This window comes from Bos javanicus, chromosome 6, assembly GCF_032452875.1.
Source record: "Bos javanicus breed banteng chromosome 6, ARS-OSU_banteng_1.0, whole genome shotgun sequence".
In the NCBI taxonomy this organism is placed as follows: Eukaryota; Metazoa; Chordata; class Mammalia; order Artiodactyla; family Bovidae; genus Bos; species Bos javanicus.
The window spans coordinates 16,187,894-16,212,003 of NC_083873.1; the positions used below are offsets into that span (position 1 = coordinate 16,187,894).

The following is a 24,110-nucleotide window of genomic DNA, read 5'->3' on the forward strand; positions in this document are numbered from 1 at the left end:
TGAGTGGCAACTAATTTTTAAAAAATTATTGTGACGGGGGTTGTGCTTTTAAAAAGTTTGTTATTTATCTTATACACTCTTAAGTATTCATTACACTTAAGCATTACACTTAAGCATCCATACACTCTTAAGTATTCATTACCATGCCAACTTTGCATTGCTAATTTTTTAGTATTTTTCTTAAAAGAAGTTCTCCCAAATTATATAACCTCAGGCTCCACAAAACTTGGATCTGCCTCTGTGAGTCAGTCATAAGCATTTTGTGTTATCTTGTTTAGTCATTATAAAAGCCTTATGGGATACCTGTTATTAGATCCCTATTACAGGCGAAGAAAGTAGCTAATAGGTTAAGTAACTTATTTAAAGTCATACAGTCAGAATTCAGGCTTCCCTTGTGGCTCAGCTGGTAAAGAATCCGCCTACAGTGCAGGAGACCTGGGTTCGATCTCTGGTTTGGGAAGATCCCCTCGAGAATGGCTTGGCAACCCACTCCAGTATTCTTGCCTGGAGAATCCCCATGGACAGAGAAGCCTGGCAGGCTACAGTCCATACGGTCACAAAGGGTTGGACACAACTGAGTGACTAAGCACACACACAGTCAGAATTCAAGCCTAGAACCATGTAGCTATGACACCATGTTTTCCACTCCAAGACCCCAAGATAACCTTGACCTTACATTGCCTGTCTCTTCTGACATCACTTAACCACCGACCTTCTCATAGATATAGCTGGGGTCAGCGTGTGAGGTGAATCAGCTGCAGAGTCAAATCCTTTCTTTCTTTAACATTTGATACTCTGTTCGTGGATTTTTTCCATTAATTGTGATTTTAAAAATATTACATTAAAATGTTATCTCAATGGCTGAATTTTGTGATGTATTTGGTGCCCTGGACATGTCCTACTTTTAGCCTGGTGTGACACGCTGAATGAAGATGTGAACATCCACTTCATGCTTTAACTTCTAATGAAGGCAGGACCCAAATTTCATCCATTGACTTTCATACCATCTATCTTTGCAGTTTATTCACTTACGTCCTCAAACTACTGTTTGAGAACTCAGTTCTTCACAGATAAGTTGACCAATAATAATATTGGATTATCTATTGATGGGACCGCTTGCCAGCCACTGGCAAAGGAGTTAGCTTCGGTCAAGGTGGAAGGAAAGTTAATTTCCACAGAAAGTTTTGTATTTATGTCACCTGGTCTTGTAAAATCCTCTGAACAGAGCAGCTTCACCACATCCTCTGCAGATGCTCACAGCACTGGCTTGCAGAGCAGACTGGCAGATCCCTGAGACTAGGTCCCCTCAAGTACGTCATTTGGAGGCCTCCACACTGATGGAATTCTAGTAGTGACCTGAGAATACTCCTCTTCCCTATTCTGCCTCCAGGCCCAAGGCTTTGGCTTTCAACAATTAAGAGTCACAAAGGACTTTGTACCCAATAAGAATACATATTATTTTCAAGCTCATATGGAAGAGTCACAATGTGATGACCATAATTGAGGCCTCAGAGTAAATCTCAAAAAAAACTTTTTTTAACTTGCAAACATATAAGCTCTGTTTATGAAATTAGAAATTAACAAAAAGAGAAAGCATCATTACCACTGTAATTTGAATAACAAACTTATAAATATTCATAGATTAAGTGGAAAATAAGTAGAAGTTGAGAGCTATTTTTAAACTACACAGCAATGAAAGCACTTGACATTAAGATCTTCACTATTCAGGAAAATGTATAGTCTTAAATGCATTTATTAGAAAACAGGGAAGTCTGAAAGTAAGCTTACAATCTAAGAAGCTATAAAAAGAGCAGCAAAAATAAACCTAGAGGATGTAGTGGGAAGAAAACGATAAAGGTAAAATCAGAAAACGAATCAAACTTCCTGTCTGTTCCAAAGCAACCTCTCTCAGAAATAGTGAGTCAATAAAACCAAAAGTAGGTTCTTTTTTTAAAGGCACCAAGACCGACAAACCTGAAACAAGAATGATTAAGAGAAAGAAGGAATACATAAACGTAACAGAAAGGATATAAAAACTAGCCCCAGATACTTGCTTGTATCAATCAAGTTAAAACTATAAAAACTAACCTTGGCTCAACAAAGAGAACCTGAAGAGATCAACGGTCACAGATTGTAACAGTGGTTAATAATACACCTGGAAAAATGCCCCAAGCCCAGAGATTACTGAGCAATTTCAACCAAAAGTTCCAGAATAAATAATACCTATCTTACATACCTAGACTTTAGCTAACTTCTTTACAAACTGTTCCAAAACCTCAAAACAGATGGGAAGCTATCCAATTCATTTAACAAAACTAGCATAAATGCGGATATCAAAACTAAAGTACACACTGTAAAAGCAAGTCACAGACCAGTCTTCTAAAGTAAATAAAAGATCCTAAATGAAGTATTAGCAAATGGAACCCAGCAGTGTAACAAAAGAATGATCAAGTAAAAATTCATCCAAGCTGCCAAGGTCAATCTCCAAATTTCACGTTCTCTTAATCCAAACACACCCCATCTAAACCAGGTTTGGGGGCTGTTTGTTCACCGTGTCCACCCTTCCCTTCTTCAGCCTCCGATGGTAGGCTGGCTAGATGTCACCTTTTGGGGTCAGATCACATCACCCCTCTGTTCAGTGCCCTTTGACGGCTTTAAGCTTTGATCTTTCTTGCTTAAACATCGAATTCTTTCATCTTTCTGTCTCCCTGTTATTCTTAACTCTAAAAATTACTTATCAGTTTCCGATAATAGGAGGTACCTTTCATTCTAGTAGAATTACTCAGGTTTCAATAGGAAGCACATACTAACAGGCCTTTCCTATTGTTACTATGCAAATCATAAAACATTAAGTCCCAAAGGAGCAGAATTTGAAACTGAAATACAGAAAAAGTTTCTGTAAAATTTTCATTAAAATTTCCAAACTGGTACTTTCTAAACTGGTACCAGCTTTCCAAACTGGTACAATGTTTCACAGCTTTTCCAAGGGTCATTCTGAAATTCCTCCATTGTAAGAAAGGTTAATATGTAGTTGAGAGTACTAAAAAGACTAAATAATACCCTGATTTAAAGTAAATTTCTATGTAATAAAGAACTGAGAGAAACATGATAATTGTTTATTATTATTTCTAAAGAGAACATGAGTTAATATTATAAAGTCATTGCCTACTACCTTTAAAAGAACCCAGTAATTATTTTGCACTTACCTTAATTCTATTTACAAATTACTTAAATTCGTACATATGTACCAGCTACATCATCAGTACAGTTTACAAGCAAGGCAGAAGTGCAGGTTACATATATTTCTGTTTTAACAATGACAGTATAATCATTTTATGTCTACCCAAAATGCATTTTAAAATCGAGTTTTAGAAAATTATAGTGTAAATCTAAGCATATGCGTCACTACACACTAATCCAATAATCAACAAATTAGTTGGCTAATAAGCTAAAATAATATGTACCTGAAAAGCAAAAACAGCAGTAAAAACCATGAACATCTCTGAGCAGTGATGATGCAGTCATAAAAAACTGGCCCGTCACTGACTATAGGGTAGTTTCTGTCAATTGTCTGACAGGCCATTGACCTAAAAGCTGGAAACTCTCAAACCCACTCACTCCCAGTCCTTGGATCCTGCTTGCCTGCCCTACTGCCAGAAGCTGTTCCAAGGATCTAGCCTTGAAATAGAAGTGTGGTCTTGAGGACTGGATGCGTGACTACGGCCACCCAAGACAAGCTGTGTTTTTGTTTATGAAAACTGCCACCCACCCATCTGGAGCAGCCTCTTCCTTCCGCCTCTCCTGTCCTCTGCACATGTGAGGGTGTGTTCCAGATTCTACCCAAGAAGCTTCTAAGGTTGCAACCCAGAATCTGCATACGTGCACTTTGGGGAGTTTTTGCAAAATGACAAACTTGCACAGGAACCAGGTTTCTTAGGAGTAATCTCTAATAAAAACTGATTTTCACTTGACTACAAACTTAGCAATCTTCAGCAAACTCATTTCGTGGGTTGTTGGTAAGCAATGCTTTTCAGCCCCAAAATTGAAATGAAAATCTACAAAACTGCCTTGTTAACTAATGGGAACTAAAGAAAGGGCTTTCATTTTTGGCTCCACTCAAGATGCATGAGAAGGCAATGGGTTAAAAGCCTCTGTGTCCCCTAATCATGGCTCACTTCTCTGCCTCTCGGAGGGATCCTAAGAAGGCAGAGGAGGAGGATGCCCAGTTTTCTGTTTGACACAGATCCCATCTGTGAATTTAGAGATAAAAGGTGAGTGATTCATGAAGTATCTATCATTTTTATTTTTCAGGAGGTCTTTGTTTCATGTGCCAAAGATTTGGTTTTTTTTTTTTTAATTTTAAACTGTCTTCAGTAATTATTCCACCATGTCTTCAGTAGAGATTCCACCTAAATAATACAGTGCTGCTTTCAGTCTCGTTAATTTTCATCTTTTTTGGCATTTAAAAGTATTTTCAGTGTCTTCAAAAGTTACTTTGAACAGAGGAGTCATGCTTTTCTTTAACACTTTGCTATTAATAATATATGCATTTCATAGCCTCACAGGTTGACTACAACAGATTTCTATCTATAAACAGATTTCAAATAGTTTTTAGCACACAAATATACATTAATGTATAAATGAAAACTAGAATTCTTTTTCCATCAATGCACTCAATTTGTGCTAGGATATATTCCTTAAGAGTAGTGTGTAAACTATAAATCAAATTGTATGTTCCTATGAATCAATGGTTTGAATAGCAGATTAGCAGACGTTCACATCACCTGGGATACCCCTAAACTGTTAACTTTAATGACAGTTTCAATTTGGTGAAACGGGGCTCAGAGAACTCCTGGTGAGCATGCCCCTTTCTCTCATCACTCCCCTCCTCAGAAAACAAATGGCCAGAGACTTGTCCCATAGGAGGGAGTGAGGATGATAGATAATCTGTCTACAGCCCATTAGGATCAACCTCCTCACCTCCTCACCTATGTTCCCACTGATGTCAATCTTCATTCTCTGACTGAAGTCTGGCTGCCTTTAGAGGACAAGGCTTTTCAAGGTGGCTCTTTTTGATCTCAAACCCCAGGTAGGCATCTCTCCACGCATTTGTAGACATCTAGATTAAACTTCCCCAAACCTCAATTTCAAGCATCCCATATCCTGACCGCCACTTCCTGTCTTTCCAGTTCATTCCCTCTGGTCTCCACCCTCGGACAGCTCTCTGACCTCAACAGGACCTTCACACTACTAAGCCCTTCTCTATCTACTGCCGCTACCGAGCTCTTGTCTATCATTCGCTTTGCATCCCTTTCACCTCAGTGACAGAGGAGCTTCCTTGTATACATCCACAGTTCCCCTGCTCTTCTGTTCTAACTTAAATCCAACTTTCCACCAAGCAGTAAATGTGGCTAGAAGGAAAAGGCATGCTAACTGGCTGAAGTTCATGCTGCCTGACAACCCTACTACAAGCCACTGGTCAACCCATCTCTTACTCTTCCTAGGCGACTATTTCTTGGATTCTAACACTCTTTACCCTTTCTCAACTGATGACTCCAAGTGCTTCTTTAATAGGGAAAACCACAGTGACCAAAGGCTAACTTCCATATTTACCTACCATAAAGATTCACCCCCTGGATGCCTCTCCTTCCAGACAGCCACATGGCTCTCTTCAATGGTCACCTTTTCAGAAGGGCCTCCCTAGTTGCTGTCAAAACCAGCATTCTTGATACTTTTTCTGCCTTATTTTCCCCATTGCATTTCCCACACCTGACATACAAATGTGCTCTTTTCCCCAGTCCACACACTCACTCTGGAGTGTAAGCACTGTGAAATCAGGATTTTCTGTGTTTTGAGCATAAACCAATATCTAGCAAGTATTAAGTGCTAATAAATACCTATTAAATGAGGAACAAACTAGCCAAAGACAAAAATATTTAGAAACACGATACTCCGTATTGTGTAATTACAGTATATAGCTGCCCTTGGAACACTGCAGTTTCTCCTGATTCAGTAAGATTCTCTCCTGCTGGAGGCCGCAGGGCACGGGGACACATACAGCGCTGGGGGTGGGCTGGGCTCGGAGTAGGTGGTGGGTGGGTAGAACATCTGACTTCTACTATCAGCTCTGTCACTAATTAGTAATGTCATTTAGGGTGAGTCATTTAACCTCTCATTTCCAGCAGGGAATGGGAGAGAGTACTTTTATTTTTATCCAAAGAAAAGAGACCCAACAAGCGCAAAACCACTCATCACACACATCAAGAGCCTTTTCCCTTCCAAAGTTCATCAGTAGGACTTTTACAGTGTTTATAATAAAATTTTATTCTACAACCTAATGGATCATTAACAGTTTTATAGTAAATAAATGTTAGTAAACAAGATTTTTTAAAAAATCACTCTCAAAGTTCCAGATGGTAATCTTAAAAGTCAATTAAATAGGATAGTCACGTTATAAAAATTTTGCTATGAATGTACAAGGAAAAAGAATGCCTAATTTAACCAAGAAAGACAAATTAAGGTTTTGATTAGTTAACAGTCATATATATTTTGAAAGTAGGGTTTGTTTTCGAATACAAACAGAGTAAGTACTTGGTAATGTCCACAAAATTAATGAAACAGTATCATTGCATTTCCTCGAGCAATAAATCCAATACATCCTAGATGTAAGAATACCACCAATTCTCCCCCAACCATAAACACACAAAACACAAAGCCATATTGTCAAGCAAAATATTTTTAATTAGTAGGCTGATCATAAATAAATCCACATAAAAGATTTAACAGAATTACAAAGAGTTTTGTGTTTCTTTTGTGGACTCAATTCATAATATGCATTAGTCAACCTCATTCTCTAACTGCGACAAAAAGAGTTGTCATCCAACAATGCAGCACAGTTTAAGCAATTCATATTCTGTAGTTACATTTTTACATTTTCTTTACAAATGTAACATTTATATACATTATATATATATATTTTTCTATAGTTCATGTACTGAAATTCTATTGTTTTTACAGGGAAAATATTGAATTCATTTAATGAATATGAATCATTCCTTGTTAAAAAGTAATTCATATAAACAAATAACACGGTACCACTGCCTTTTGGCATCTCCTGTCAAAGTTCAAGTCCAGAAGTGTTATATTAATTATAAGAAAAAAGAATTTATCTAATTTTTCATTGACATACCATCCCACATAGCTACAGAAGTTTGCCAGCGTGCAATGAACAGAGAACTGTACTGCTGCACTCTGGAAATGTGTGGAAACCAACTCAAAATATACTTGGTGAAACAGCATCATCAGCGTCAAACTTAGGGTGAAGAAAATCTGTCAAGTTCCTTCTTCCTCTTTACCTTTTGCCAAAGCCTCAGACAAGGCGCTACGCTACGTACTGCCTCTTGTAACAAGTGCCTTCATTTCAAATTTCCTAAGTGCTTCTCTGACAGATTATGCTTTACCTAGGTTATAGATCTCTTTCTTCTTATTCAACTTTATTTCACTTCACTTACAAATCTGCTGCTGAACATGAAGCAAAAATTCATAGTAAGAGAAGGCGGCTTCTGTCCGGTCTTCAATCAAATGTTGAAAAAATTCGGTTTTGGCAGGACTCTCATCTCTGAAAAAGAAAAAGGAATATTTATCTAAAAATGCATATTATTAAAAAGAATACTTATACATTAGAAAAAATATGTGGGGACTTTTACGAAAAAGGATAGGGGATGTTAATCAAGTAACAGCCTTCTACCACTACAATGTGTTCTGATATTATTATCTAAAATTTGATTTGAAGACAAACAATTTCACATGGATTGGACAGGATAAGACAATTTCATAATTAAGTTACAGAAGTACTTACTTTACCACATGAAGAACTGGGCTTAATGGTCTGCTGTCTCTAAGCCAGGTTATAAAGGATCTGGCTCTCTCTGATGAAAGTGTGTCTAGCTCTGGAAGATGTGTCTGGCAAAAAATGCAATTAGGAAGTCATTTTCTTTCTCACAGACTTAGGCAGTATTAGAACTCAATCATAATCACCACCACCACCAAACGCCAGCACTCGATTCCAGCCCCAACAGCAGCAACCAAACACAAGAAATTTATTACATTGTTGATAAATCTGTTTTTCTGACTAATAAGACATATTTAATGATAAGCATGCCACTGACATTTTACCTGAATATTATAGTTTTTCCAGACAAGTCAATAAAACACACACAATTAGTATGTTACTCATATTGTGTTATACTTTTTGTTTCTTCCAAAGGAAATATTCAGATCAGGGGGGCTATCATTAAGCTTCAATTTCACTTATAAACAATTATAAACATTATTCTAATAACAGACATTCTTACAGAATTTTATGTTTCCTTTGTCCTTAATATTGAAGGGCAAGAAATTTAAAAGAATAGTGTGAATGTTTAGTTATATTTAAAAACCATAGCAAGACTATTTTTTAAAGGACCTAAAAAATCTATTCTTTTATATATATGTGTGCGTATATGTATATCTGAGGGCTTCCCTGGTGGCTCAGACAGTAAAGAATCCACCTGCAGTGAAGAAAAAGTATATTCTTCTATGTGTGCAATGAGTTTTTTCCAAAGTACATAGTAATCAAAAATTTAAACAGAAAAGTTTGGGTTAATTATATTTAAATTTATATCAGCATTTAAAAAGTACAAGAAAAACATGTTTTTATGTACATTCTTTCATATATTTTCTAAATATATATAATATGCTAAGTCGCTTCAGTCGTGTCTGACTCTGTGCGACCCCATAGACGGCAGCCCACCAGGCTCCCCCGTCCCTGGGATTCTCCAGGCAAGAACACTGGAGTGGGTTGCCATTTCCTTCTCCAATGAAACAAGTGAAAAGTGAAAGTGAAGTCGCTCAGTTGTGTCCGACTCTTAGCGACCCCATGGACTGCAGCCCACCAGGCTCCTCCATCCGTGGGATTTTCCAGGCAAGAATACTGGAGTGGGGTGCCATTGCCTTCTCTGATATATAATATAGCCACTATTATATATAGAAACACATTTTGAAAATACAAATGGATATTATGCACATTGTTTTCTTTTTCAGATTGTATTCTTCTTAATAGATTCAGAGATTTAATTGGGGCTTCCCTGGTGGCTCAGTGATAAAGAATCCACCAGCCATGTAAGAGCCGCAGGAGATGCGGGTTCAGTCCCTGGGTCGGAAAGATCCCCCTGGAGGAGGGCATGGCAACGCACTCCTGTATTCTTGCCTGAATAATCCCATGGACAGAGAAGCTTGGGCTACAGTCCAAAGGTCACAAAGAGTTGGACATGACTGAAGAGACTTGGCATACAAGCACGATATCCTCTTAAGTATAGGTGTACATATGAATACTTCCATGAGTATATCTACAGGATACATTCTTAGGAGTAAATAATTTACTGTGTCATACGCTGGTGTGATTTTAATTTCAACAGATATTGTCAAATGGCCCTCCTAAAGACTGTGTAAATGTATATAGTCCAATCAATAGGCCTGCTGACCTATCCCCTCTGCATTATTGCCTATAATCAGATTTAAAAAAATTTTTACCAGGGAGCAAAATCTGATAAATGAAAGAAATACTATGCTGTTATTAATAGTTTATTTTGTTAATTATAAATGAAGCTGAACATTGATCCATATGGCCACTACTATAATTTCTACCTATGAATTACCTGTTCAAATCATTTTCTCATTTTTCTTCTTTGTTGAGTCTTAGAAATAAACTCTGGATTAATGTGGCAAGTTTTAAAAAATAAATAGCGAATGTGGTTAAGAATTACATTGACTTATATTAATTTTAGGAGAAAGGGCATATTTACAATATCCAAGAATAAGGTAGGCCTTTTCCATTAAGTAGCATAGAGAACTGCTTTCGGAATCATATTTCTTTGGTATCAACATACATACAGTACAGGCTTACTGAAAAAATTATGTTTATTATCAGCAAAATAATTTAAATTAGACAAATTAAAATTGTTGGAAAATAGTTTGCTATGCTATGCCAAGTCACTTTAGTCATGTCCGACTCTGTGCGACCCCATAGACGGCAGCCCACCAGGCTCCCCGTCCCTGGGATTCTCCAGGCAAGAACACTGGAGTGGGTTGCCATTTCCTTCTCCAATGCGTGAAAGTGAAAAGTGAAAGTGAAATCACTCAGTCGCATCCGACCCTTAGCAACCCCATGGACTGCAGCCTACCAGGCTCCTCCATCCATGGGATTTTCCAGGCAAGAGTACTGGAGTGGGTTGCCATTGCCTTCTCCAGGAAAATAGTTTGGAGTTGCTTAAAAAGTTTACCATATGACCCAGCAATTCTACTTCTAGTTACATATCCAGGAGAACTTGAAAACATGTTCACACAAACATTTGTACACAAACTGCTCATGGAAGCACTTCTCACAATAGCACCAGAGTAGAGATAACCTAAATGTCCAAGAAGAGATGACTGGATAAACAAAATGTGATATATTCATACAATGGACTATTATTTAGTCATAAAAAAGGAGGAAGTACTGATACACATTACAACATGGATGTTGAAATCATGGTGAGAAGAAGCCAAACTCAAAAGGCCTTGCACTGTGTGATTCCATATATACGAATTGTCCAGAACAGGCAAATTCACACAGATAGAAAGTAGGTTAGTGGCTGCCCAGGGAAAACAGAAAGGTTGGGAGATACAAGTTTCTTTCTGAGGTGATGTAAATGCTCTGAAATTATATACTGGAAATGGTTGTAAACACTGTGAATATAATAAAAACAAATGCATTGTACATTTTAAAATGATTAAAATGGTGACTTTTATGTGCATTATATCTCAAAAAAGAAAAATTAAACAAGTACACAAAAAGTTAAAACTATATGAATCCACTGACCATTTTCTGTGGTATTGATGCAAAATCAGGATACCCAAGCACATCCTCTATAAAGTTATTGTCACAGCTCTTTCCAATCCAAATGTAAAAAACCTAAAAACAAAACAAACCACAGTAACACTCCCTAATTGGAAACTCATTACAGCTAATCTTCTCAAAATCATCAAGCATACAAGAGGCACAGTACACTAGCTCAAATCAAGTAGGAACAAACATGAAAGTAAACAGGAAACCTGGAACCTGCATGTTTGGAACCTGCATTCAGGAATCCAGAGTGGCTCATATCTTTTCTGCTTCAATTTCAAGCTTCTCATAAAATACATTTACCATTTTCCTTACTCTTCCCCCAATGCTTCAACCAAGGTATATGACTTACTGTATTTCCTACCCACTGTTTCCATTATTTCAATCACTGTCTCTGTACTAATGTCCCCTGCCCCCTACCACTGCCCCACCCCGTACTGTGGCCACTGGACTTCTTTTCCTGGTCACAAGGTGTCATTCATGAAGCCACCCTGCCTATTCTGACACCCTTCACCACCACCCTGTCCAATGACATCTCATGAAATCCTCATTATTAATGGCATTTCAGACAATAGATCAAGTTGAACTAGAAAAATTCTTGAGGTCCCTTAAAATTTTATGATTCTAGACGAAAAATTCCTTGAAGTAAGGAATTTATCTCTTTACTTCTCTTAAATAAATTGATCTCCTGAGCCAGTTCCAATTTATTGTCCCTGAGTTCCCAATCCACCTTTCATTGCCTGATCTGTGGTAACAGAGCTGGATCCTGTGTTTCTCCTTTTGCCAGCTGCAAAAGGAGCTTTGTCACTAAAGGGTACTTACAGAGCCACAGTCCATAAGGAAAGCACCTTCTCGTGTCAGTTTTTCTGCAGACAATTTTTGAAGAGGTGGCTGAGGTACAACCCTGTCATTAACGTGTATTGCCCCCTGAAAAGAAAAAAGATAGAATGTGAATGACCTTCCATTACTATTATCCCAGGCTGGAAGCTAATGGCCACTAGCTCTGATACTGAAAAATACTTGATAATTTTGTAATATGTGAAAACTACAGTTGACCTTTGAAGAAAGGTATTCAAATTTAAAAGATAAAAACTTGACTAGGTAAAAAGATCTGCCCATTTCCTTCCCTTCTGAGGTCAGGATATATTAAAAGTACAACTACGATATCTGCTACAAAGGACTTTTTGATTCCAAAGAATAGGAAAAAAGACATTACATATTTGCATACTAAAAATACTGTTGCATACCAGATTATTTTACAATAATATAGTCAAAGTTCCACTCTGATCACATCAGAAACTGTCAGTACCTTCAAAATACAAATGGAAATACCCTTCTATAATGCAGCTTTGTAGTAAATGTAACCAAATTCATGAAGTGAATCACTTGCCATATGAAACTATTTTTGAAAATGCCATAACCATGATACTATCTAATAGTCCTGTTGTCTAATCAAATCCGTAGTTAACATCTGTATTTAATGTATTATTGTCACAGGGGGAAAACAGATGGAAGAAATTGTTAACAATACATTACTATCTTAGATGCAGAATCAAGACACCCAAATAAATTTAAATTAAAAAATTTCAAACACAATGGAAAAAAAAACCGTACCTCATCTGTCAATCTGTCTATCCTGTACAGGTTGGGATGAATCATTTTCATTAGATGAACAAGTGGCTGACACTTTATCTGACACATGGCGTATACACGATCATCCAGGCGTGTGCTTGTGCCGGTTCTAAATGCTTTCTACATGGAGAAACAATATACATTTTTCAGTAAAACATAAATATGGTGGACAAATATTAAAACAGATATATACCATCAGCCATGGGAAAAGCACAGCCTTCACACCAGATAGGCCTGGATTCAGTTTTCAGCTCAGAATTTAATCGGTAGATACGTGAGCAAGTTACTTAGCTTCTCAAAGGTATATTGACATCGTAAGAAAAAAGGGGAAAATAATACCTCTAGGCAGCTGTAAGGATTAAATACGATGATGTGTATATAACACGTATTACGGTGCCTGAGGCTTGGGAAGATGCTCAGTGAACAGCAGGCCCTTTCCTTAGAGTCTCTTTCCAGGAGCACACACTAGGAGTGTGCTATATGCACACCATTATTCACACTGCTCCCACACGCTAGAGTGAGAGCATACAGTTTCACGAGGGTCATCATGTATTTGCATACCTTCATTTTCCATTCATCTCTTCCTGCTTATGACTCGTCCAATGCTAAGCTGCAACTGTCTAATCAAGTATTTAATCCCCTACCACCCACCAGAAAAACTAGGTTTGGAAACCTATATATTGAAAATTTCAAAAGACTATTAAATCTAACAGTGTATAGAGAGCTACCTGTTTGAGAAGGGCCAAAACATAGAGAGGAAATAACTTGAGGGAGCTGGGTGCTATCAACCCCGAGTGCTGTACGTTTGAGACAGTTGAGCCATACGCAGATAAGGAATCCACCACAGCATTCACTAAGGCATCTCTTGCATCCGATAGACTTGAGGAAATTGATCGATCCACAGCTATAAAGCAACCAAAATGAAAAAGTTTTTAACCATTAGATGCCAGTGAATACTGTGAGAGAGAAAATTTACATGCAGTACTTAAGAAACAGAAAGTTCATTTTTAGATTAGAAAAATACATTTCAGTTGTTCCCTTGAGTGTGGCTGCCCCTTTGTAGTAAAAATCCTCCTCCTGCCACCAACCCTGATCATCAGTGAGCTATTCTTCTTTCTTATAATTTTCACTTTTCCAGAATGTTGAATGAATGAATCCTTTGTATGTAGCGTTTTGAGTTTAGCTTCTTTCACTTAGCGTAACGCCTTTGAGAGTCATCCACGTCTGTTCACATATCAACAGTTCATTCCTTTTTATTGCTGAGTTGTATTCCCTCATATGGATGTACCACAGTTTGTTCATGAAGTCCCCATTTGAAAAACACTTGAGATGCTACCAGTTATTAATGATTATGAATCCCACACATGATTTTTAAACTAAGGAATTCGTAAGAATGAGAACAGCCCAATTCACACTGTTGTAAATGAAAATGTAAAATATAAATACTTTTTAAATGAGGAATTTCTAGGGTAAAACAACGCCCAGGCTTCAGATTTTAGTATAGAAAAACATATTTCACCCGTTGCTTCACTTTTTTACTTACCCATGTTTGCCAGGAGGCAGATGGCAGCTTGTACATCCACTCCCGCGTATACATCTGCTAACGAACTGACCACTGGCAAGCAAAGAGTGTGCACTCTGATTCTCCGCTCACCTAGTCAAAGGATGAATCCACATCATTGCAAAATACATTAGGCCAAGAAATAAAGAAGCAAATAGGTCAAAATATTATTCAAGTTATTGTTTGATGGTATGAAATTACCAACAGAATTTTGAAATGGCAAAACCAAACTTTTACAATGAACATGTTTTAAAGAAAATTAAACATTCTCTAAACCTGAACATAGACTATGAACACACACTATATTTTGAACACTAGGTTCTGGTTTTTATCTTAGCATTACTCATTCTAAATTATATGTTACAAGGTATAATGTCAGAAAACAGACCACGTAGACCTTAAGTGCCACGGAGAATTTCTCATGTTATGGATAAAGAAATAACGCTCAGGATAACCCAGACAGATTTAGTTTGAGTTATTATGCTAATATGATTTTGGGAGTACAAGTCTTCCACAAGTCAAAAAAGGTACTCTCTGAAGATTTAAAAATGAGTATTAAAAAAAAGAACAGAACGTATATTTGATGAACACAAATTCCATTATTTCCCATTGGTGTTCACTATCCCCAGTCTCCCGGTAGGTGAAAAGAGGGGAGAATTACTGGGGCAGGTTACATTTCACTTCTGTTAACATTACCTTTGCTAGATGTATATAATAGGGCTGTTTGAAAGCACACTAAGGAAGTATCTGTCAAACTTTCTTCAATAGAGAGTTGTACTGCAAATCCAGCATCGGGATTGATGTTGGCGAGGGATAACAAATCAGTGGAACGGACAAAGAAATTTCCATGAAAAGTGTGCATGGAAAGACCTAGGGAAAAGAAAACTTGTTATAAAAGATGAGGTAGCACTAGTGTCTTTACCGCAGGTTAAAGCTACTTTTTAAATAAAAAATATCTCTGATTTTGAATCAAAAGGATAACTGGGGAGCAATACTTTTCACATAAAACAGAGATAACCTAAACTGAAGGCTGTTTGATGAGGAAGGCAACGGTCATTCATTAATTTGACAATTCTCACTTAAGATCCTCCCTATTCCTCAAATTCATCTGAAATCACCTCCAATATGGGCTTTCTCTTGACTTCCTCCTAATAAGGCAAAGCATTTCCTCTACCTACTTATTCAAATTACTTAAAAAATTGAACAATGATTATTTAATAATAATATTTAAAACAGTACAGCTAGTTGGATCAAGTAGAAAATCTTTTTTATGATAATGAAAGGTGGTCACAGGTTGTCAATATGTGAATGCTTATTAATTTTGAAAAAAGTATATAATATAAAGCATAATTTTTGTAATTTCATACCTTTAGTACACCTTATTCTCATAACAGCTTCAAATCCAATTTTTCTTGTGAGATACCGTTTTAGATCTTTTTGTAACTTTTCTGCTTGCGAGGGATTGTGAGTATAGTGGAAAGATGGGTAATAATAGATGCACCCTGCAGAATACTTGGACATGCAAGCTTTAGAGAGAAAAAGGAAAAGTATTAGCTACTGAAACGATAACATTTTACTTGTCCAACAGCAGTACAGATTCTGTATTATGAAGAAGTCTAAGTTATAATGAAAAAAAAATACAGTGGTCAAAAATGGGGATAATATATAAATCTGAGAAAGATATATTTATAAAACATAATATATATTAAGTTTACTGTTGAGCAGAATGGTAAAAGAATTGTATTTAAATAAAAACAACAACCCAGATTGACATTTTACATTTGTATAGGGTTAGGGTTTTTTTTTTTTAAAGTTTAGTGGTAATTTTCATAGACATTATCTAATTCACAGGTCTTCCTCCCCAAACAACTGAGAACTCTTAGTAAAGAATTTACATTTAATTATATGCTAAAAATGTTTATGTAAAAACAGATAAATACAATTTTATGTCCTTACCTAGAGAAGCGAGATCAGAATACTGGGAACTTAAAAGGAACAGATCCACGGCAGTCTGCTGCCCTGAGCAATCTAAAGCGAGTTTCTTATAAAAATCAGTTGCAGGGCCAAGATGTTGTACAACCTAAGTCAACAGGTCATAAAGTAAGAGCTAGAAAATCTTGAATTCTTGAATTATCATATATTTCTGTCTGTTACAATCAGGAAGAGAATATTGTCTGTCCCCCTATCAAACTATGGATTTTTTTTTTTTTTTTTTTATGTCTAGGTAGTTGGCATAGATTTCCTATGAGAATAATCACTAACATTTATAAAAGCACATATAGGGCAGCATTGGAGAAGGAAATGGCAACCCACTCCAGTGTTCTTGCCTGGAGAATCCCAGGGATGAGGGAGCCTGGTGGGCTGCCGTCTATGGGGGTCACACAGAGTCAGACATGACTGAAGCGACTCAGCAGCATCAGGGCAGCATAGATGTCTTATATAATTAAATTATTTAATCCTCATAATAATATATATTTCACAGAGTTAACAACATTTTACAGATGAGGAAACTGAGGCAAACAAATGACTAATTACATAGTTATTGAGTGGTAGATGCTGGAATATCCAAGCAGTCTGGCTCCAGAATGAGTGCTGTTACCAATTATTATATATATATTGTTACACAATAACAGGAGAGACTAACAGATTAAGCAAAGTCCTTCCAGTTGGTATCAGGACACTTAAGCTGAGGAGATGGCACTAGAGAAGAGTTAAGAATGCAAGAGCCAGGCTCCAAGTTCTTAATTATTTCACTACATTGCACAACAAAATGTTTCAATTATAGTGTATGATTATTATATTAGAGTTTAAAACAGAACAGACACTTAAATTCTTGAGTCTCAGGCAGATAAACAATACTTCTAAAAGTTACATGAGAACAAAAAACCCAAAACTGTATCAAAGAAATCAGTAAACACTTTGCTTTTGTTCAGTGTTCCATAATGGATTACGATGGATCAACGCACTGGATAAAGCTAGCTGTACTTGTTGATGAGTTAAAAAATATACTTGTCCCCAGTTTATTTTAAAATTAGCTTCTTTCTCAAAAGCAATTTAAAAACACAATTTCATAAAAAGTAAAATACAGTGCTATTCAAAAGTAAAACAGAGTGCTATTCTTCTTTAGCAAATTGGTAAAGAATAAAAAAGTAGCAATCCTTAATGGTGCCCAGAAGATCAGAGTCCTCAAGAGTACAGGTTGATTAAAAATCCCAATAAGTAAAATAAAATAATAATTTTAAATACAGTTTATACTCATCGATCCAATGATTTCACTTCTAGGAATTTATCTTAGGGAAAAACTGAATATGTGGCTAAAGATTTACAACACTATTAAAACTGTTTAATTCATACTCATAACTAGTTGCAATGGACATTTTCATATATATAAGTTGAGGTCAGACAAAACTTATTTACAGAACAAAAACGAGTATTTGAAATTGGGGTTAAAATACCCTGACCAAGTCTTCACTGTAAAACCTTAGGAACATTCAGCCTCATTTCACTCTTAAACAGCAAGAAAGCAATTAACGAAATCATGTTTTTCACATTTACTAAAAAACCTTTTTTAAGTAGAATTTTTAGGGACCTCCAAAAATGCTCACTATGAGTGAATGCTCACTTCAGTGAAAAAAGTCAACAAAAAAATATAGTATACATGTATGATGCCCAACTGCACTTACTTGTATTTATTTAACTACTATTATCTTTACAGTAAGATAACCGATCATCTATATGTTTCCATGTTCCAAGTTTTATACAGTGATTTGTATTACCTTCATTAAAAGTTTATTAATATGTGCATATTAAATTATATCTCAGATTTAGTAAGTTTTATCAATTGTGAAATAGAAAAGAACACTAGAGTCAGAAAATCCAAGTCACATCTTTACCATTAAATATTTATTTAACTTTTGGCAAGACTGTTGAATCTGTTTCCTCATCTGTAAAAAAAGGCTTATAGTAGATAATTTCTAAATTTCTATGACTCATAAACAAAGTATTAAAAAGAACACACTGCAACACAACAACAAAATGGTAATTTGAATTAAACTCTCTTACCAGTTGTTTTTTTTTTTAACTATCAAAGAATTAGAAAAATAGACTCAAATAATTAAGTCAATAGAGGTAGAAGCCATGATCTTGAATATGAGAGAGGAACTAACATAAAATACCTTTGTGCTTGATCTCTGATTAGGATCTTCTCTGGACTGCAGAAGCCCTGCCCCCAAGGAAGGTAACTGTGTCTGAAATAGAGACACACGGCCCCCTGTTGGAGACATTAATTTAAAGGCAGCCTGGAGAGCAGGACCCAGAGCACTGTGTGTTTCTCTTGTATTGGTGAACATATTGGGTAACGCATTCAATAAGTCTTTTATAAGCTGGGGAAACAAAGATTGAAAGCTGAATTACTGAGAAGGAAGGGCAATATTCCAGAGTACAGTATATGCCACTACATTTTGGAGGACTGTAAAGTGAGTAGTCAACAGATATGCTACCTACATTGTTTACTGCAATGTTAATATATACCAAGGAAACACATGTTCAACATTACAATCAGATGAAGTAACAGAAATACTTTAATACTTAAAAAAAAAAAATTCAATCTCACCTCTTTACTTTCATATAGATTCACAAGTAAGCTATCCGGAGTAGGTAGAAAAACATCTATAGGGAAAACATATATTTTAACCAAAATATAAATAAACTCAAAAGAATTTCGAATTTAAAAATTCTTAGTTTTCTAAGTCCAAACATGTAAAGGGTATGCACAATACTGCTTTAATATATATCCTCTGTACATATCATACATGTGTGTGTGTGAGCATGTGTAAGTACACACACATAGGTGTAAAAACCTTTGACTCAAGTACTTCCCAGGAAAGCAATTATTTTAAAACAAATATCTAATGAGCTAAATTATCTGTACAGCATTATGACAAGATATGTTGTAAAATAAAGAACCCTGAATTCCAAAATTCTGTTTTATTAATAGAGTTTTGTTTTATTCACTGCTTACCATCTATATCAGATACAATCAGCATTTGAGGCTGTGATAATCCTTCTTGCAAATTGTAGAAATGAATAGTGCTATCAAAGGTCACGAATCCTATTCTTGTTCGTGAATCTCCAGGGAGCCTAAGGATAAAAATGATCATTTTAAATTCAAACTGCTAAGTGACATATTCTTTTTAAAAAATACTAAGAATAATTGTTTATGTTTTTATATAGAGGACAGAATAGTTACCCCTATCTAAACCAACGCATATCAGAAAAGAGTAAATATAAAGCATTCCATTTTCAGATGAAACCAGACATGTTCAGAGTTCATGCCTCTGATAACAGAACTATCTTCAAATAATAAATCAAAACTTAAAATGATATGCTTAAAAAACAAAGATTTCTTGATAACTTTCCTCTGAAACAAACTCCTTTAAGTAAAAATTGCTCATATTTTCAGTTTCAATATTACAAAAATCATGTATGTTGTTTCAGTATTTTAAGAACAGATTGACAAAATGAGTACTATTCAAGAAAAGATTTTAACATGTAAAATTTTAAATAAAAACCACATTCAGAAACATCAAGACATTTTATCTATGATCACTCTTTTAAAAATATTCTGTGAGTATTCAAGTATTCAAATTTTCTGTCAGTATTCAAGTCAATAATACAGCAAAGAATAAATACCCATTTAAAGTCTGTCAAAAAAAAAGCCTGGCAAGCTATCCTTATATAAGATAGATGCCATGTCTTACAAAAGTATCAGTATATTTCTAAGTACCATCATGTTAACTGCTATAATTTTTAAATGTAATTTATTACGATTTTTTAAGTAATTTATTGTTTTAGCAATGTCTTTAAAGATATTTTTTAATATTACAGGATGCCGAAACAGTGTGCATCAAAGCAAGCAGCACTATTATTATTATGAAGGATCAATCAGGCTACTCAGAGGCTGATTCATGACACTGTAAAGCAGAAACTAACACAACACTGTAAAGCAATTATATTCCAATTTTTTAAAAAGGCATTTCAGAGAATAGAAAACAACAAATTATGTAGGTGTTTAGCTTAGTAATACTGGTCAAGGTTTATCTTGTTTCTACAGACTAATTTCTTCACTTCTTTGAGATTTCTAAGGTCACTGATTATTAGAGTCATTTATTATCAGTCGCAATGGAGACTACGTACCTCTAGGCCAAAATACAAAGCTGAGCTAGAACTGCTCCAGCATCAAATTTCCTTTCTCAAAGTTACATACACAGCCCTTTCCAGAAGCATGATAATATCTTATTGCTAGCCTATCACCTTTACTTTTTTACTTTTCTGATACTTTTAATTTCCACTTTAATCAAACATACACATTTTAAAAACTGTTTTTCATTCCCAATATTATCTTTTTGGCTTTCCATAGACCATTTAATTTGCAAATAATCACTTATCTCTGCTGAAAGTAAAAACTGAATGTGTTTGTCTCAGTTGTGTCTGACTGTTTGCAACTCCATGGACTGTATGTAGTTCGCCAGGCTCCTCTGTCCATAGAATTCTCCAGGCAAGAATACTGGAGTAGGCTGCCACTTCCTTCTCCAGGGGATCTTCCCGACCTGGGGATTGAGCCCTGGTCTCTTGCATTGCACTGGCTCCTATTTCTAGTGCTATATCATCAAATACCTTCCCAGCAAGCTAACTCTTCAGTCTTAACAGCTATTTCTTTGCAGAGCGTCTTCCTTTGCTACTCACTGCTAAAGTCATGTCTGAATTAAGCACTTGTGACTTAAAAAGGGCAAATGCTTCAATCAAGGACAAAAATATGAAATCACTAAGTTACTAACAGAAACTTAAAGCAAATCATTTAATATCTCTGGATGTTTTTAATCTTGAATGTTTCAATGTTATCAGTTTATTCACAGGCCAAGATCAGTGATATGCAATTATAGCGACTAGAGCTAGCACTCAACAGAAGAAGGACTCTCAAACTCAAACTCAAACGGAAAAGGGGAGACAAGAACCTTTTGGAATTACCAAGTACTTCTGACAAAATATTCATGTATTTTGAATACTGAAATATATTTCAATATATATTGAATACATATATTATATATACACAATATATATAATATATTCAATATATACACTATATATAGAATATATATTCAATATATATTCACCCCTACACCTCTACACAAGTCCAGAACCCCTGCAGTAGGAAGCTACTATTACAAACAACCTGAAGTCATACTTCTCATGGGTGTTGGAGTAGAAAAAGAGATGTACAAACAACTTTGTTTCCCAGAGACCTGGAACATCCACTTTTTAAGTTAGTTAAGGGTCTCCTTCGTGACTAATACTGGTAGATAGACTAATAAGTTTAATCACCTTATCCTATACTTTGTTTCCCCTTTCACCATAAAGCTTCTTACTAATATGCCAGTTCAGTTTCTGGCTTCTTAAAATATTCAGCACACTATCAATTCCCTCTTTCCCTTTATCTGGCTCATTTTCTCATTAGCACATCTGAAACTATCTTATGAAAAACTTCTTGCTCAGGCATAAATTACAGCTCGATTTCTCTCATCCAGATCCTTGATACCCTGGCTAGGTTGAGTTTTCTGGATCTAAGTGCACAGACTTGCTAAGTCAGGGGGATAGTTAGAGATAAAATCTAAATTCCTAAGTATTAAAACTATTATGGTTTTAAGATTCAGATACAAAGTTATAAATCCAAATAATATACGTAGATCTTTATTCTAAAGTAGATAGGATGTACTCTTTTAGTGATAAATGAAATCAAACTTAATAAAAGCCAACCCCATAAACTGCTAATAAACACACTTCACATTTTATACATTTATACACACACACACACACACACACACACACACACATACACAATGAGTAAAAAAAATTCTTACTTGTCTAGATTTTCTAACAGTGACTGGCACAAAATTGTCAAATATCCAGCTTCTACTGCATTATGAGACACATCTAAAACAAACAAGTAAACTGCAGGTTGAGGTGGACGGAGCTGAAAGGAATAGAAATAATGTAACATATTTAGTAGGTATAAGTCATTCTTTTTATATCACAACTAGTACTGGATATTTACTGATTGTAATATATATATATATGTATCTACACAAATAGAATCAATGTTTTATAAGATCTTAGGTAATGAAAATGGCATTCCTTTGATTTTTATCTTTTAAATTTGTTCATGGATTAAACATGATTTGGCAGTAATTACACAGTAATGGTTAAGCAGATGGGCTAAATGTCTTCCTGATAGAGTAATAGCTGAGATATCTTTCCAAGGAAAATTAAACATATTTATTATTAAATATTAACCTTTAAACCCTCTCCCTACTCCTAAAAATATTTTACTTTAAACATTTATATTTTTAAACCTGACAATCATTAGTACCATTGGGTCACCTGATGGCAGTTGAATCCCAAGGGTTAAGTGCTAGGTGTAAAGCAAGTTCTTAAAAGCAATTTTTGACAAAAACACGAGTTTTTCTGTTGAAGGATCTTAAATACTAAATGGTAAAAAGAATATTTATATTCATTACAAGCAAGTAATGAAATCAAAATGGCAACAAATTGTAGATAAGTAGGAAACATATTTATTAGGAAACATTTCTTAGTGATGTAACTGCGTTCTTTTAGGAGATCAAGCAATCTTTACAAAGATACAAAGAGTTATCTATTTGTTAAGTACAAGGTTTCAGCACTATTTCAAAAAAATCATACAATGGACAATTTAAAAATTTAGACAAGAATTCACTTAAGAGTAAACTACCAAATGACCAATACAACTGCACTGCAGGACTAATTTTAACACTGAATAGTTACCATATAATCTGAAGAAGCAATGAACTCCACTGTTGAATTCTGAACTTCTGGCCGTTTATGAGGCTCTCCATAGGATCGGGTAAGGGGATTATACATAAATTCTTCAGGAACTAGAAAAGATTAGGAATCCAGTACAAAGTTAGTAGCACAATTTCTAAACACATATATATGCCTAGAAATAAACACCTCTATCATTAATATTTATGAAGTTTATAAAAGCTTTGTGAAGATCTAATGGTTGCCAACAAAGGTCCGTCTAGTTAAGGCTATGGTTTTTCCTGTGGTCATGTATGGATGTGAGAGTTGGACTGTGAAGAAAGCTGAGCGCCGAAGAATTGATGCTTTTGAACTGTGGTGTTGGAGAAGACTCTTGAGAGTCCCTTGGACTACAAGGAGATCCAACCAGTCCATTCTGAAGGAGATCAGCCCTGGGATGTCTTTGGAAGGAATGATGCTAAAGCTGAAACTCCAGTACTTTGGCCACCTCATGCGAAGAGTTGACTCATTGGAAAAGACTCTGATGCTGGGAGGGATTGGGGGCAGGAGGAGAAGGGGATGACAGAGGTGGTTGGATGGCATCACCGACTCAATGGACGTGAGTCTGAGTGAACTCCGGGAGTTGGTGATGGACAGGGAGGCCTGGTGTGCTGCAATTCATGGGGTCGCAAACAGCTGGACACGACTGAGTGACTGAACTGAACTGAACTGAATGGTAAAAACTAATCCCCTAAACCTTCTTTAAAAAAACAAATCAGGAGGACAAGAAAACTTATCTTCTGAAATTAGATGAGAAAACCAGGACACAAGTAGCCTTGCTTCTTAGGCTTATGTCCTATTTATTATGTCACATGACATGGCAAAGAAATCAGAAACACAGATTTGAAAGCAATCATCGTAAGAGGATCTAAGACATGTCCCTGAAGGGGACAGCAGATGCACATGCACACGTGTGTCCACACACACCAGCAGAGATCTACACTGAGCTGAATGGACCACATGTACAGAAAGAAGACAACCTAAACTTGTCAGGGTCAAGCATGATTAGTGCGCATGCTCTCATCTATCGGAGCTGCACTGCTGCACTTCACTTCTTCAAAAATAATCTATGAATTCTTTTTACCTTCTCCCCTCCCTGTCGCA

General features: G+C 35.9%; 1 protein-coding gene across 2 annotated transcripts in view; it reads right to left on the minus strand.

The window, feature by feature from the left end:
- Positions 1-6,718: 6,718 nt before the first annotated feature.
- The window catches only part of SEC24B (SEC24 homolog B, COPII coat complex component), an 81,178-nt gene continuing 63,786 nt past the window's right edge, over positions 6,719-24,110 (minus strand). For both annotated transcript variants that reach the window (XM_061419415.1, XM_061419416.1), the window contains 15 exons: positions 22,971-23,080; positions 22,031-22,143; positions 19,135-19,253; positions 18,727-18,782; positions 18,290-18,496; positions 16,071-16,194; positions 15,482-15,640; positions 14,811-14,984; positions 14,097-14,207; positions 13,282-13,457; positions 12,536-12,673; positions 11,744-11,848; positions 10,898-10,990; positions 7,859-7,962; positions 6,719-7,618 (listed from right to left, as the gene is read on the minus strand). In XM_061419415.1, the coding sequence (XP_061275399.1) occupies positions 7,504-7,618; positions 7,859-7,962; positions 10,898-10,990; positions 11,744-11,848; positions 12,536-12,673; positions 13,282-13,457; positions 14,097-14,207; positions 14,811-14,984; positions 15,482-15,640; positions 16,071-16,194; positions 18,290-18,496; positions 18,727-18,782; positions 19,135-19,253; positions 22,031-22,143; positions 22,971-23,080 (1,904 nt within the window). In that variant the 3' untranslated portion in view covers positions 6,719-7,503. The remainder of the gene's footprint in view (positions 7,619-7,858; positions 7,963-10,897; positions 10,991-11,743; positions 11,849-12,535; positions 12,674-13,281; positions 13,458-14,096; positions 14,208-14,810; positions 14,985-15,481; positions 15,641-16,070; positions 16,195-18,289; positions 18,497-18,726; positions 18,783-19,134; positions 19,254-22,030; positions 22,144-22,970; positions 23,081-24,110) is intronic.